The 17,311-nt window shown below is 38.7% G+C and overlaps 1 protein-coding gene across 1 annotated transcript in view; it reads left to right on the top strand.

Annotated features, from left to right (window-relative positions):
- The first annotated feature begins 397 nt into the window (after positions 1 to 397).
- The window catches only part of syt9b (synaptotagmin IXb), a 50,740-nt gene continuing 33,826 nt past the window's right edge, over positions 398 to 17,311 (top strand). The window contains exon 1 of the mRNA XM_040035927.1: positions 398 to 1,252. Coding sequence (XP_039891861.1) covers positions 1,105 to 1,252 — 148 coding nt within the window. The 5' untranslated portion in view covers positions 398 to 1,104. The remainder of the gene's footprint in view (positions 1,253 to 17,311) is intronic.

Here is a 17,311-nt window from a genome sequence, read left to right as displayed (position 1 = left end):
TTTCTGGGTTTCTGGGTTCTTTCTTTACAACAGTTTTGTTCCAGGTTTGCAACTGAAACACCCTCAACAAATATAATATAATATAATATAATATAATATAATATAATATAATATAATATAAGCACCGGAGATACTTTGTAGATACTGAAAGGTTCTCTTCTAACACTTTCTAAACACAGAGAATGAGGCTAAGATGTGGAGGTCGTTATTAGCCAAGGCTTTAATGTGACATTTATCCGTCGTTCTCGCCCTTCATTACTTCCATCAGTAAAGGTCAGGCTCGTACATGTGGGCCCTCGCAGGTGTTTGAGCCCCTTACATCTACTACCCAGGAGCGCAAGCGGATATCACATTACTCATGTGATTACCTGGTGAAAGGAATCCGATCTTTGACTTTACGCATGAGATAAAAGAGAATAAGGAGATAACCAGGGTGAGATTCCGTGACATTTCCGTTGTTTAAGAAGAGGTACTCTTGGCGGCTTTTCTTCCTCAAAGGACTTCGTTGGTGTGGGAAGGGGGGCGCTGATGGAGGCAGAACTTCCTGTCTGTCTTTTTGCATCCCAGTGCGTGGAGAAATAATTGAGTGCAGTGAAAGCCGAGCATTCATTCAAAGACCTTGACTGGCGCTACTGAAGCCTGGAGGCTCAGTAGTGATTCAGCAGCAGCGGAGCAGCGCTTAGGAGACAGTGGTGGTGAGAAGGAAGGAATAAAGGGAAAAAAGAGAAAAGGAAATTTCAAAAGAAGGAGGTGAACAACGTGAGCCGCGCGCCGATTTGGAGCCGCGTTTTCATCGCTTAACAAAACGGAGTGAAAGGGGATTTAAAAAAAAAAACAGAGAGAGAAGCCGGTGAAAACTTCTCCCATCGCGGCCAAAACCTTCTGATTTTACTTAAAAAACAATTAAACTCCGGGAAATTCGGTTTGCAGCGGATTTTGACGGATGCGCACCGGAGCTATCCAGGGGTGTAGCCGCGGTTCCCGTCGTGCGTCTTTGCGCTGTTAGAGGTGGTGTGTGACTGAGTGTGTGTGAGAGAGGAGGATACAGATAGAGGTGGAGGATCAGCCGGAGTGGCCGACCAGCCAGAAGGATGCTGGAGGGCAATGCCTGCAGAAAGAGAGGATGAGATTTGTCGAAAGGCGCTGGAACTGCTCTCGGACCTTTGCTCCAAGGGAGAGGTGCAGGACGACAACTGCCTGGATTTCATTTACTACTTCAGGGATCTGGCCAGACCCCGTTACACGGACTCAGGTAGGGCTCCACGGTCTTCTCTTTGATAAAGTAGGATAGAGTTATATTATATCCAACACTAACTCGTGGCAGTTTAATTTTATTATGAGCTCCAGGAGCTCCAACAAATAGGTTTTTTTTAGTTTTTGTTTTTATCTTTAGGAAAGCACTAAACAAACTCCAGTTTCCCCAAAATACACGAAACCCTCAAACGTTATTCCTCCAGTGTGTGTGTGTGTGTGTGTGTGTGTGTGTGTGTGTGTGTGTGTGTGTGTGTGTGTGCAAGACTCCAACTGTAGGAAAAACGGTTGCTCTGTACAATCACCACATTAAGAGAAACGTTCAGGGGGAAAAAGCATTTGAACCTTTTCCTTTTAATTGTATTTTTGCAGTAGTAGTCAGTCTAAACAGAAAAGAACTTTTTTTCTCCATGCACATAATTGTATTTCACTATTTTTCCAGTTCACTACAAATGCATTAAGAGTGTGAATTGTGAACTTGTTGCTTGCATCCATTAGTGCCAGCAGAATCCACAAAACATTTCGGATCTATAAGTGAGTGTGAGTGTTTGTTTGCAAATGCTCCGGCGGCATCCATCAGCTTCTTCACGCAGACTGAAAGGGAGTGCTGCTTTGATTTCTCTTTTACTCTGACAGCCTGGAGACAGGCAGAGAGAAAGCCCCACCCGATAATTCCACATAACTGCCATCATTGTGCAGACATAGCTCCAGCAAAAGGAAATAAGGATCGACAACTTAAATTAGTTACTGTATTTTACACAATCTGTTGGGCACACCCAATAAATTTAAAGTTTTTCAGCAAAACCTTTAGAGATAAAATGAAGTGTAAAATCAATGAATTTGAAAGTTTAGAGAGTTACTTTTACTACATATTGATATGATGTCCTTCAATCTTTGTTTGTTTTAAGAATCATCCATTTGCAGCCATCGCAGCCTCGCAGACCCCTGCAGCTGTCACTTTCACACCGTGTTTTCTGAAGTGCCTCCCACATCTTGGTTTGGTTTGACTGACTCTTTTTCTTTCTTTTAAATACCATGTGGTCAGGGGTTAAAGTGGGATTTGGCAGGTGTGCACTCCTTAAGATCTGATGGAGCGGTGAAGTGCGGTGAAATGACTCACTGAAAAATAATTCACTTAATCTTCTCTACTGTAAGCTGCAGTAGATTTTTCTTTGTGGACAGGCTGTGATCGTCTGACCTGTGTTGCTGCAGCAAACTCTGATATTTATTGTTCCTTGTGGTCTTGCAGATGTTACATGAGTCATTGTGGGCTCTTTTTAAACCATTAGCCAGTAAAAAGATAATATAAAGGTGGAATCTGGTGTTGCTGAAGCACTTCATCGAATAACTCCTACCTTTAACTTAACTGAGCAGAGAGGACAGTAAACACAGTCTACCCTACACCGGATCTACAGTACCCATTACTGAAAAGTTTGGCTTGTCCTGTATACCCTTTCAGCCAAAGTCAGTCATTTGCAGTAAAATCACCACATAATTTCAGAATCACAACATTTATGCATTAATTGTCTGATGAAAAAAATCGAGCAAACTTACATCACAGTTATCTGACTTTAACTTTTTAAACTTTTTAATTTTCAAATATCGTTACTGTGCCTTTAGCTAGCAGACAGACTTTGTGCCAAACTGCATATAAAATACTGTATTTGGTGATATTTGTTAAGCCATTTGTGTGGTTCGCTTCAAAAAAATCACCACATTTTAAACTCACTCAACTCTATCTGCAGTTGCTAGACGCTGATGTACTGCAGCCACAACTTTATTGAGATCTGAATGCATGAATGCATAACAGGGATGAGAAGGAAAAGAGAATGTGTGGAGAGTGTGCATGCTGGAACATGGAGACACATTACTTTGTGATTTATTGAGTGAGTATCTCCGTGGCATGGGCTAGAACGAATGCCAAGCAGCAGCGTATGAAAAATCAACTCAGTTGATGTCATTATGCATTAAACTATTATTATCCTCTTTTTGATTCAGACACTTCAAACTTCCATTAGTCTGAAAATAACACTTTTTTCCTCCAAACCTTTTAGTGGCCAGTCTCTCAGATATTGATTGCTCTATGTCAGTGTTTAGGTGGCTGGTTCGTGTCAAAGTAACATCCACACGTAGGCCGGGACCTGAGGGTTTACGGGAGAGCATTGCACTATAAAGAAGTGATTAATTTTCTCCTCTCCTCCTGTCAGTGGTTTTAATGCTGTGGCTCAGTGTATTTCCCTCCTCTTGTCCTTGTGTCTGTGTACACATATGTTGTTTTTTGTAGATAACCGCATCCTTTACACATTCATCATTAAGCATATATGATGAGGCGGAAGTTCAAGCTTCCACTGGCTCCTCTGAGGAGCTCTGACCCACTTCCTCTTGTGTTAGAGTTCTAAAAAATGCACGTGCACTGTTTGATACACAGCAAACAACTGTCCCTTCGGGAATTGCGGGAGACTGGAGCTGGGTACAACTTTCTGATATCATTTAAATCTGATAAAATTTGATTAAAAAAATCTTTACTGGGTTTGGCATGAAATGAAACATAATAATATAATATAATATAATATAATATAATATAATATAATATAATATAATATAATATATCATGATTATAATAAGCCAGGAAGTATTAAAAGAGAAGTTCAAGGATATCCATTTTTCTTCGCAATAATCCTGTTGTACAGTAATTGGCTGCATTTCAGCCAGTGGCACAGCAGGGGGCGCTCTCAGGATAGTTCGCAATGAATAGTAGTGTGTCATTATTATGACACATTTACACCTGCTTCTAGACAAAACAAAACAAAAACCAAAACCCTTCCACATTTAATTTAGTCTTTGCATTTAAATCAAAATTCAAATAAAAAAATATTATGATATCCTTTAGTTTTTCTCACCATGAAGCAAATTTTGCCCTTAAATCACTAGCATTTCAGTAATGCATGCTGATTGGTGCAGGGGCGGAGCGTGGGGGTGGCTTACTGGGCTTAAGCCCGGGTTGTTTTGTCAGAAGCCCGGGGTCTTTTGAAGTGTAATTTTTTCATAGTTAGATGTCTGGCTGACAACTGTATAAAACAAAAAGTACACACAATATTCGAAGCACATAGTGCACACTGTGGGAATTTACGACTGTGCGTGAATCCCCCCTGATATTGGTATGATCCGAGCTCAGGCACTAAGCGACTGAGCGAGGGGGCGGGGCAGCTGCTGCCTGTGAGTGCGCTGTTGGAGAAACGGAGCCAGCCATACTAAGGAGAGTTTAAGTTTGACCAGGTACCAAAGCAAATCATTCGTACCGTACAAATAATGTAAATATGACGGTGTATCACAAAAGATTGATATCAAACTGATCACTTGACCCATATTACGTTACTTGCTCTTCAAGTGAATCAACAAATGGCGAAATGAAAAGCCGAACAAATGCTATTTTTTTTAGAGAGTCTTAGCTTACGTGTGTTTATTTCATATTTTCAGTTCTTACCCTCCCCGACTAAATCGGTTTCAGTTATGTACTGAAATATAAGAATGGACATTAGAGGCTTCTTTCAAAGAAAAAACTCAGGTAAATGTTATTTTATATATTATGCTTTGTATGTTGTTCAGTATATTTCTATGCAAAACAAGAGGAACTTCAGTACACAGCAGGATATTCACATTTGTAACCAGATATTTACACTTTAGGGAGAACACATTTTTACTGTACAACATCAATTTAGAGTAAACTTTTGTTTTGTTTTGGTTAAATAAATATTGAAACATCTTTTGAATTAGTTAAATGTCAGAATAAAGAGAGACAGAGCTGTCTATTTTTTATCACTTTCATCAAATTTAGGAGTACATGTACACTAAGTTTATTGTTAATTAATAAGAAAACTCCAGACATTCCATTCTGAGCTTAAGAAGCTTCTGATAGGTTAGTAGAGTCCATGTGAGTAAACTGGTGGCACAGCTGTGGATGCATATAAGGCAAAACACAGAGCCTGTTTCTGTGACATGGGAACATCAAGAGATGTCAACCAAAACAACAGGAAAAGAACTGTGGAGCTCCATAAGTGTGGCTCAATTTTGAATACAATTTGGTGCCATTTGCAATTAAGAAATACAGATAGTTTCTCTCTTTACTCTTAAAGTTAACAAATATGTTTTTTATATTTATCAATCTAAAAAAATAAACATTTAGTCTGATTTGATGTTACAATAAAAAAAGTGTTTGTGTTTTGATCTGAAGAGTTTGTAAATATCTGGTTTCAACTGTATATTTGATGATTGTCAGCACAAAGAGGGAGAGAGAGGAACAGAGAGGGAGAGAGAGGAACAGAGAGGGAGATGGAGAATGAGGACAGAACAGAGATGGAACAAGAGCAGGTGAGACACACATGTTAGTCAAATGGTTGCTTACCAAAAGTATCACCGTATCGTAGGTCCTCATGTATCTCGTACCTAGTGTTTCTTTTTAGGTTTGTTATTTTTCAAATTCTATATTTATTAAGTTATGCAGGCTTGTTTGCACAAAAAGGCTAAATAATTATATAAACTTTTCTCAATCTAAATAGTGGACTTTGGTAGAATTAAAAAATAAGTGTAGTGCAGGTCTATGATGATTTTTAGTGCTACTGTCATCTAGTTCTGATTCTGGTTCTGTCTTGGTTAAGTCCTAAGTAGTCCTGATTTTGAACTGTTGTAGTCCTGTTTTAATTCCGGATCAGTTCTGGGTCTGGTTGAATTGGGGTTTAGTCCTCATGTCTTGATACAGCCCCGACTTTGTTCTGCCTTGCTGCTTAATTAAAAAACTAGTTTAAGGTGTCCTGCACATGTGATATATATTTTTCCCTATATGAAGTCATTCTTTTTTGAACAAAAGTCAAAACAGAGCCAATTAATCTTTCAGTCATTTCTACCCCCCCCCTCCCACAAAAACAAAAAAAAAAAAATCCCACATGCATACTACCCTTTAGGGCTAAGCCCCGGGTGTTTCAAATGTCTGGCTCCGCCTCTGGATTGGTGCATTAAAAAATCACATGTGTGAAAGAAACAGCTCTCTGATGTGTTTGAAGGTGATGCCTAGAGCCTGACTGATATAAGATTTTGAAGACTGATGCTGATACCAATATTTGCAAAGCTAAAAATTCGATATTGCGATGCTTCAGCCAGCATTTTTTTTTTCTTTCAAACACATGAATAAACTGATTTCCCCAACATTCCCCATCTTTTATGCTCTACCTGACTCTGCATGGATCTGCTGATTATGTGTGTTGCCAACAGGAAAGTTGCAGATTGCGCTCTAGTGCACAAACTCTGCAACATCGCCACTCTTAAGGCGTTGAAGGATGTCTTTTCAGTCTCTCCTTTTTTGTTTTTAACTTTTCATTTACTGGCTGTTACAACACAGTACAGATAGAGCTGCTGTTATTTAACATCAAGTGAAATTTGCTGAAATTCTCAACCGGCTGTTTTATGTTTAAAATCAGAATATGTATCAGAGTATCTAAAAATTGAATAAAATACAGCTCTATTCAATCTAGACTATCTTGCGAGGACCCTGTGAGGGCTTTTATGAAACCAAAAGTCTAAAAAGCAGGAATTTTCAATTATACTCACAGTAGTCTGCTTTAATAATGTGTAGATACGCCTACCACACAGTTTAAACAGTCAGAAATTTCTAATGTGTGAATGCATCGGTGCAACAACCTGATTGGCTCAAATGATTTCAGTTCATCTGGCTCTCTTTTGGGAAAGACGACAGGATAACCTTCAACTTTGCTGTTACCGAATTCTGCAACAATTTCTTTTCAAAATTGTCTGAATGCCATTTCTCTTTCTTAGACTGCTTCTGACAGTACTTGCCCTCAAGAGGCTAAGGCTGAGTAAACTTGCAGAGAAACGATACATTAAAAATGACAAAAAAACCATCCAAAAACAACAAAAAGAGCACACACCTCAAGACAAAAAACGTTTTTTCTTTCTTAATTATACTGAAATTTCCACTCAGCATATGTATGAGATCCTAATTAAATGAGCAGAGAGAAAAACCAAACAAAACAATGCATTTTGCATTTTAAAATGGATTTTCCACTAGTGCATTTTCTTTTTAACTTGTCCCACTTAGAGTGAACTTCTCTTCTGTTTCATGCATGTCTTCACAAAGGAGCTGGATGAACTGTGCAGATGACTTTATCCCTTCACACTTACCCACAACTATCACTGACATGAGTTTGACGAGTCAAAGGCAAAATGTGAAGTTAAACTTACATTTTAGTTAATGGGAGATTACCAGTAATTCTACCTTCTACTCAAAGGCTTGAGGAGACACTATACTGAACTATTAGACACATAAATGCTTAAATATCAAAAGCACATGTACTGAACTGAGCAAAACAGCTCTACACAACAGTAATGATCTCAGAATAAAAGCTCCTGAAATCAGAGGCTGCTTTTGGATCAAATCACCCCCGTGCTCTTGCTGGCCTGTGTGCCTGTTAGATTGAAAAGCATGCTTCTTAGTTTCAAACTGAACTTCTCCTGTATCTCTATTTTTAAGCGTGCAGCCTGCTCCATGCTGGACCTCCATAATGGAACCAGCTGTGGGGGCAAGATTAGTGATGCAATCACCAAGCTTTTTTTCTTCCCTGCCGTCTCTTATGCACTTGCTAAAACGGCTTCTTTCTGCCCATGAGAACAGTCCAACAAAAGGATATCTTTTTAGATTTTAAAATATTTTTGGAGTCAAGCTTCAACTTCTTTTAATGTATGTTAATGGTATTGAATGCAATAAAACGCAAAAGCAGGATTAACCTAACTAATTTCTTCATCCTTCATGTGCTATGATTCTGCAATGCAAAACAGATGTATTACTAATATGTACACATAGGTGCCGTGCTGTGAGATCCAATCTCCGAGGAAGATGAGGCACTAATTCACACATGCCTAGTTTCCAGTGTAGCTTCATTCAGGATAATTATGTGCAAGATAAACCAATTATATTATGACTCCCACAAGCACTTCTATGACTCACGTGTGTGTGAAAAAGAGTTGGACGAGAAACATTTAAATAATTTGCAATTTGCTTCATCCGGGCAGGGATGCACCTATTTTTATGTTTGTGTATACATTCTCAGTTACTACTAGCTAGTTTAGTTGTTAACTAGTGTTTTTCTGTAACTGGTTACACTGTTAAAACCTTATATTTGACCTCATGAGAGAAGTCCCAATCCAGGAGGAAGAGTTTAGTGGATTTATTCATAGAGATGGTGCAAGTAAGGGTTGCTTACAGGTAGATGGGCACAGGATCAGATATGTTCCATGACAGCAGGATGGCTGTGTGACATATCTCCCCTGTCGTGGAAGATTTGCAGTCTGACTGCGTGAGAAGCTGCTTCACCCATTATGAAGTTCTTACTGGGAGGTATGATTAAGCAGCTCTAATGTCCTGTAATGCTGTTTCATTGTAGCAGCTATCCAGATGTTGTCATTACTGGGCTATGACAAAGGAAAAAAAGGCAGGTTCATGTTCATGCAAAGTTAAGGGAATATCTCTTTTCCTCTCCTTTCATCCTTTGTGAAGAGTTGTTCCCAACAACAACTTTCAACTTTTGATCAACTGCTAAATTCAAACAGAGCAAAAACGAGGAGATCCAGTCCAGTTTTACTTATAAAACCTATTTAACCTTCATGTCGCGTTCAGGTCAAGTCTCAGTCAAAACAATGAGCATAGGACACTATTTCAAACTGATATGTTAAACATTGTTTAAAAAGATCAAAGATTTAAAAGTGGGCAATACCAAAAAGTTTAATTGTATTCTATGATTTTTATATGATTGTGTAAGATGAGAATGAGCCAGCTGTGATGCCTTATTCTTTCACACCCATGTGGTGCAGAATGACGATCAGATAATATACACTGTGTGTAAAAGTGAAGCCACTGTGACATCACCCATTGGTTATTGAGGTGTTGTGAAGCCTTAAGTTTGGTATTTGAACTCGGAAATGATGAATGAGGGGCCGTAGATGCTCATGTGTGCTAGTCCCACGTCAATGCATAGTCTGCTTTTTCCTTGTTTTTGCCTCTGATACTGGTGGTGGTCAGAGGGCCCGGTGGCGCCTGTGTCCGGCAGCCTCGCCTCTGTCAGTGCGCCCCAGGGCAGCTGTGGCTACAATGTAGCTTGCCATCGCCAGTGTGTGAATGTGTGTGTGAATGGGTGAATGACTGAATGTAGTGTAAAGCGCTTTGGGGTCCTTAAGGACTAGAAAAGCGCTATACAAATGCAGGCCATTTACCATTTACCATTTAATAAGAAACACATTTTATGAACTCAAACTCATGTTGTTTTTAATAAGACTTATTAGAAAGTAATTACTAGATTATTATATTGCTAGAGATCGAGTGCTGCTGTCTCAGACTTTTATGTTTTTACATGTAACAAGAGTAGCTTTGTAAGAAACTTGTGGTCTGCTCAGAAAATGTTGTCACATGCACAAAATTAAATAAAAAATGTAAATAAAATTCCACCCTTATTTGTATAACCGTTTCATGCTCAAATGTACTGCTAACATGAAACAGAGATGCACAATGACCTTTTTAATCATTTAATAAATGACTTGATTTTTTTGTCACACAACAGTTTCTGCCTCTGAATGTTAACATTACTGTTTTATTGTCTTACACTGAACACTAAAACCGGGAGAGACAGATACAATGCAATTCAATTTTATTTATACAGCGCCAAATCACAACAACAGTCGTCTGAAGGCACTTTATATTGTAAGGTAGACCCTACAATAACACATACAGAGAAAAACCCAACAATCATATGACCCCCTATGAGCAAGCACTATGGCCACAGTGGGAAGGAAAAACTAGTTTTTAACAGGAAGACACCTCCGGCAGAACCAGGCTCAGGGAGGGGCGGGGCCATCTGCTGCGACTGGTTGGGGTGAGAGAAGGAAAACAGGATAGAAGACATGCTGTGGAAGAGAGACAGAGTGAGAAAGGTGACTGAAGAACAAACACTCAATGCATCATGGGAATCCCCCAGCAGCCTACACCTATTGCAGCATAACTAAGGGAGGATTCAGGGTCACCTGATCCAGCCCTAACTATATGCCTTAGCAAAAAGGAACATTTTAAGCCTATCTCTACTAAGAGTAATCTTGAAAGTAGAGATAGTGTCTGTCTCCCGAATCCAAACTGGAAGCTGGTTCCACAGAAGAGGGGCCTGAAAACTGAAGGCTCTGCCTCCCATTCTACTTTTAAATACTCTAGGAACAACAAGTAGGCCTGCAGTGTGAGAGCGAAGTGCTCTAATAGGGGTGATATGGTACTACAAGGTCATTAAGATAAGATGGGGCCTGATTATTTAAGACCTTGTATGTGAGGAGCAGGATTTTGAATTCAATTCTGAATGCAACAGGGAGCCAGTGAAGGGAAACCAATACAGGAGAAGTCTGCTCTCTCTTTCTAGTCCCTGTCAGGACTCTTGCTGCAGCATTTTGGATCAACTGAAGGCATTTCAGGGAGTTTTTAGGACATCCTGATGATAATGAATTACAGTAGTCCAGCCTGGAAGTAATAAACGCGTGAACTAGAGATACAAGTTATAGTCATGGGAACGATGTTCAGCCGAAAGCAGAAAAGCTTTATTTTCCATGCTTTCTAAGAAGAGTGATTGATTAAATGTTAGGAGAAATAGGTTAGGGTTCATTACACCCTCGATTGCATTTTCAAGGTATTGTTGCCAGGCAACATAACATTATTGGAAATTTGGTTTAGAAATCTCTGATGATTTTCTCGAATGAGCCCAATAAAGTTAATGTCTCTTCTCTTCTCTGTGAGGTGAATAACACTGATCTTCCTCTTGCAAAGCAACGTTGTGCTCAGAAAACCTCGTCCTGGCTCACGAGCGAATGTTACGTTGACCTACCTGAACATTGGCAGCAGCCTACTCCAGCAGGATGATGTCTCCTGTCACACCACAAAAGCTATTTGGGATTGGTTTGAGCAGTGCAACAAAGACCTCGGGGCACTGACCTAGCCTCCAGACATCCTGGATCCCAATCTAACACCTCTATCAGCTGGAAGCATCAAAACAAGCTTGAGCCAAAGTCTTCCCCTGCCTCTCAGCTGGACCCTGTTCCTGAGCATGCCATCTGTTTTTACACCACCCCATCTACAACCATTTACTGCTTGACACTTCAAGAGTGTTTTAGAGGATATTATCCCCATTCTTCCCCTTAAACCCTCACTCCTGTGCCATTCCACCCTTTCACCACAGCTATTCTCTCTTATTGACCCACTGCTGACTTGAACGTAGCAGCTTATTGAACTGTACTCAGTACTGTACTCCCTGGAGTGAGGTCAACTGTACATAGAAGAGTTTAATAAGATGACTCAATGCTAAGATCGCTTATTGACAGTGTGAAACTTTACAAAACTCAATAAATCGGTTATAACATTGGCTTCGTCCTCAGCTGATTACCATGAAGTTGTAGTCAACAACAACAACAAAAAAAATTCGACTAAAAAAAAGAATTCACAATTTTTCTAAATGAAATGAGTCTGTCAAATAACGTGGCATGCACTTTATTTATTAGCCTTGTGCTTAACAAGCAGCACAAATTCAGGTTTATTTTTCAACATTTCAGCATAAACACCCAAGAACACAAAATACAGATTACAAAAATTCATATGCTGAGTTACCGGAGTGACGTACAGATTGATATGTATGATTAACACTAACAAATGAAAGCTGTGTTTGTTACTTTCAGCTGTTTGAGTTAAGTTTAAGGATCCGTATGTGTGTCCCCAAAGCAAGAGAGCTGCACAGCCAATTACTTCTAATTCAACTCAATTCAAGTTTATCCCAAATCCCAGTAACAGTTGCCTCAAGCTCCTTTATACTGCCGAGGATTTCCAACATAAAGATTGTGTTTCACCGTCCTGACCAATCCACTATCTGCTGTGTACACCCGAGATGGGGAGGTGTTACACACAGCCACAGTTTTACTGTTTTAGTCTAGGCGGCTGAGCGGTGTTACACGTTTTGCTGTGATATCAGCATAGTGATATATATGGATACATAGGCTAGTTTCTTTGATCTCTTTACAAATATTTAACTTAAGATTCAGTGTCAAATGAAACGTCAGAATTTAGAGTAGTGGTTACTGCACTCTTGGATTATTGCACTCCTGGATGTTTACGACAAGCCGTGCTCAAATGTTCAAAAACACTAAGACTGATTAATTGTGTTTATATTATGTGTGAATGTGTGTGTAAGTGACAAAATAAAACATGTGATCTAAATACACTTCCAGTATAACCTACTGAAGTTAGATAAGCTATCACACATGCACAGAATTGTTGCATTGGAAGTTGTTCAAAATCAAAAGAATTTTGAAAAACAAAGTTAAGAAACAGCTTTGATAATTCATTATTTATAATATGATTATATATATATATATCATAGACTTACTTATTTACTGCCAAATTTTACATTAACCTTTGGGTGACTCCACAGATGTGAAAATTTAATGTTTGTCTTCCAATTTTCAACTTATGAACTTAACTAGAGAGACACTGACTGCAGTTTTCTTGGTCAGTTCCAGTTGACCATCCAATGACCAAGTGACCAACCAATACAGATTTTTGACTACTCTGATTTTAATTCTGAGAACTGCAACTAACAGCATACACAAACACATTTTTATCTCTTTGATACAAAATATTATTTTAATGACAAATGATTCAGCATTACAATTTCTACCAAACTGCAATAAGTTAATGAGATCTTCTCTCCTTTCAAAATAAAATGCTCCGCTACTGGAAAGATTTAAAAACTACTAACTGAAAATGAGTTGCTGTACTCCCACCTTTACCTCACATATTTTGTCTTACCAAACAAAAGCAGAACCAACAGTTCAAAAACAAAACAATGGTCAGTTATTTACATCATTTTCCAGAAGCATATTTTTATATCTTACAATATAACGACCTGGCTGATTTCTGTTCCTGACACTGACGATTAATGGCCAGTTATAATTTGGTCAGATGAGCACATATCAACCAAATACCTGACCAGTCGACCCCGAGACTATAGTCTTTTTGGTTAAAACGAAAAGAATTTAAAGATCAACAGATGATCAGAACTGATCTTTCTTAGAAGATGAAAATGTGTATCAAATCACATGGATATTTATCCAACCAACTGACTAACACTGCCTCTATTCAGCTAGCATGTGTCAGTTATATACAGATATTTATAGACGAAGATATTAAGCTTCAGTGTAGGACGCAAAAATGCTCTCCTGGTGATGCTTACATCAGTACAATAGTGTAATTGCAGGTTATTGTCTGTGTAGGTGTGCTGGATAGTATACAGGACTAAACAGAAATCATCATGACAGTGTTTTATGTGCCCCTGATTGGCGTCTGCTCTGTACAGAGACTAAACAGAGGGCAATAATCAGATTTCTTCAGAGGCATAGGGACCTTGGTATCCACTCTTCACCACTAATGCATGCAACCACAGAGATGGTAATGCACCGGAGGAGCAAAAACAAAGCCAATAATAATGAGCCAGAGTAGAAAGTCCCCTAACAGTTAACATCAGTTAGAGTAGTGAATGGCAGGCTTATTTCACAAGAATCGGCCCCACCTAGATTCTACCATGTGCGCTTCACATTACCGTAACGTCTCAGTCATTTTGGGCTGTGGAGAAAATTCAAATGTTTCCTAAAAGATGCCCATTATTTTGTGATTCTACAGCCCAAATTACCAAATAAGTCCAGGCAGCCCGTGTGATACTTAGGTGATAAAGGGTTAAGGTTATTATCAGGATGTATAGAGCTGTTAATGAACTGCAAAATGAAGCAGAGACAGAGAAGGCTATGTTTAGACAGCCCTGTGTCTTAAAGGATTCACATTAAAAATTATTATTAAATAGTTTGTAGAAAGATATGTCTGATCTACTACAGACCCAGTCTCATTTACATTAGCACCCCCAAATCAACCATATATAATGTACCACTTCCTTTTAAAAGGCTCTGATTGCAAGCTTGTTTCAGCCATCACATAACAAAGACAGATAAAGAGAAACTTTGCATACTGCGAGGCAGAGGTCCTGATTAACGAGGTACTGCTTAGTATACAGTTAATTTGGTCTCACAAAAGCGACATTCTCACAAGATGTGGACAGCTTCAAAGAAAGAAAGGAAGAGGTAGAGAAAACAAACAATACAAAAAAAGAAAACTTGGAAAAAGTTCATACACTGTGTAAAAGCTTTGTGGTTTTGAACAACTGCTAGTTGAGCCATGCTTCTATTTGGATTGTGCTATTAGCTATTAGCTGTTTGTTTGCAGCCTTTGTTAGGCTCAAAGCCTTTTAGATACTTTTGTAACCACTGATGTTTCTCCTTTATCAGCCATTTATCTTACAAAAATCTCTTGGATGGAGTGTCATGAAATTTTGGACATCCAGTCAAATAGTTCAATAGCTGCAAGATACCTGCAAGACACAAAAGTCTGTACAGATATTTAAGGGTCTGTTAGCATGATTCTTAGGCTAATACGCTGACATTTCCAGAAAAAAAATAATATTTAAACATTGCATTATTCAATTTCTGTACAGTGTTTGCTTAACAAGGGATAACGTGGTTTATATGTACATGCAAATGTGAGTGACTGTCAAAATAACGTATGTTAAATTAAACATATGAAACTGGCAGGAGCATTCAAGTCTCAAAGTGCTGGAGGCCCTCTTTAAACCTCAATTTCTGCTTATTCTGAGCCTCAAAACAAGTCAGCCTTTCTGAACGGTCGGGCGGCCTTAAGTGTTTTGCTGATTTAAACAACGCCTCATCAAAGAGAGATTTAGTCCAAATCAATAAAAGCAGCCATCTGTGTGTTCACTTTGGGGTTTTAAGCTTCAATTGGTTCAGAGGCAGGAGTACGCCTCTGCCAAGGCTTCTATCAGGACAATCCATTTGCATTGTTGGGCAGTGAAAATCTAACTCTGATCTCTTCTTCCTGTTGGTAAAGCATTCTGTTTCACAATCTGAAATGCATTGCTTTTTTCCACCATTTCCTGTGCAACGAGTGGTTGATGGGACTCGTGAAGATGCCTTGTGGCTCATTTGCGATTAAAAGTAATAAAGATGTATCCAAATGGCACCTTTCAGGACCAGATTTGCAAAGTGCTTGTCATTAAAAGCATCCAGTGAGCAACAAAACAGCAACCAACAAAATCAGTTTGTCAAAACACACCAGTCTCTTAATTACTCTTACTATGGGTGTTAAGCTGTTGCCAGGTGCATAATAATTATCATATTTAGCCATTTGTATTAAGCATGAGCCCTAATTCTTTCATTTCCATCATCACTGTTCTCTTACCATGGCAGTAATGCATTATTGGGGATGACAGTGGATCCAATCTCATCTCTGCTGACTATCAGAGCTGCTTCTATTTCCACTTGAAATACTTTTTTTCTATGAATATCTGATTTTCAGCATGTAGCACCTCTGCTTTTACTTCATGTGAATGAATTTACTGTAGAATATTAATGGCCTCACAGCCTGGAATTCTTTGAAACCTTGCATTCAAACAAAGGTCTAAAACACCATGCATTTCTTTTCTTATTCATTTTTAACTAAATGGCCGAGGCAACATAGACATCATAGACAGGTATACAGAGCATAGACAGGTGGACATAGACACATTCTAAAATATTGTTTTGAAGCCTCAAGATGAGCGTTTCTGTTGTCACCATGTTAGTTCCAAAAGTCGAGATTTCAGGATGGTTGAATGAACTGACAGTGAAACTGCGCGCTCACTTGTCTGCCCTAAAGTGTTAGTGGTCAAGAGTGCAGTTTCATAGCACAGGTAGTTCTCTTTTTTGAAACATGAAATGCTCAATAGTTGCAAAATAGATTCAATTTTTTGTTCAATTTGACCTAAAAAGAGCAACTGGGCCCAAAAACTTGGCATTAAAAGTGTTTATAGAGATCTCAGACTTCTATGGGAGCAGTAGTATTTTCTTTTTAAACCACAGCTATCTCCATGCAGGCTTTTAGGCACTTTTATAGTGGCTTCAATTTAACTGCATCCATGTTTTATACTGTAATGTCAACTTTATGTATCTAGTGTCTAGAGGCACTTATATAGTATATTTATATACTATATAAAGTGCATATATAGTATATAAATATACTCTGAAATCCTTCACGTTTTTCCTTCTTGTCTTCAAAATCATGCAGTCATTTTTTGCAAAATCCATTAACCTATCAATTTTCTACCACTTATGCAGTGATACTGAATTAGGCATATTCAAGCTTGCAGTTTTTGAGAATTAAAAAACAAAGAAAAAAAAATAACATATGAGGTAAAGTAAAAGTCAGGGTGTGCTACAGAGTACCTGTTAGAGTGTGCTCCATGTAGCAGAGCCTCTGTTCTCACAGCAGAAGCCTGGGTTTAATTCTGTCTTCCACCGCAGGCCATTTACTGCATGTCATCCATCACTATCTTACCTTCTGGTTGTTCAGCTGTCACTATCTAATAAAATAAAATAAAGTCTTTAAAAAATATTAGAAGCAAAAATGGAAGATCAATCCTGTCTAGCTACTTTATTAGTCAAGCAACACAGTGGCTGGAGTCATCCTTCATTGTAACTTTTTCCAAGGGAAAATGAACACAATGTTGTCCAGATAATGACTTATGAAGTCTAATTCTGACAGGAGGAATAAATATATTAGCCTAGGTATGAATTAGGCTACAAAGAGAAGCGGTGGGCTGACAGGAAGCATGTTGTACTGCTTTAACATCCACTTCTGCACTAATTGCACTGATATACGCCACCCCTTAAATCCCAGCAGCTATTAGAAACTTTTTAGGTGTACCTGTAATTCCTTTATGTATAGTCACATAAAAAAAAAACCTAGAAACCACAACTCAGACAATTATATTAATCAGAACCTCTCTGACCTTTTTTTAATTATAATTGTCAACTTCCTTTAGTGAGGAGTGAGCTTACTGATTAGTGGAGCTCCTGAATCTAATTAACTGCCACCAGC

This window comes from Simochromis diagramma, unplaced genomic scaffold (genome assembly GCF_900408965.1).
Source record: "Simochromis diagramma unplaced genomic scaffold, fSimDia1.1 OVJJ01000333.1, whole genome shotgun sequence".
In the NCBI taxonomy this organism is placed as follows: domain Eukaryota; kingdom Metazoa; phylum Chordata; class Actinopteri; order Cichliformes; family Cichlidae; genus Simochromis; species Simochromis diagramma.
The sequence above is the reverse complement of the archived record's forward strand: the minus strand, read 5'-3'. Positions and strand labels throughout refer to the sequence as shown.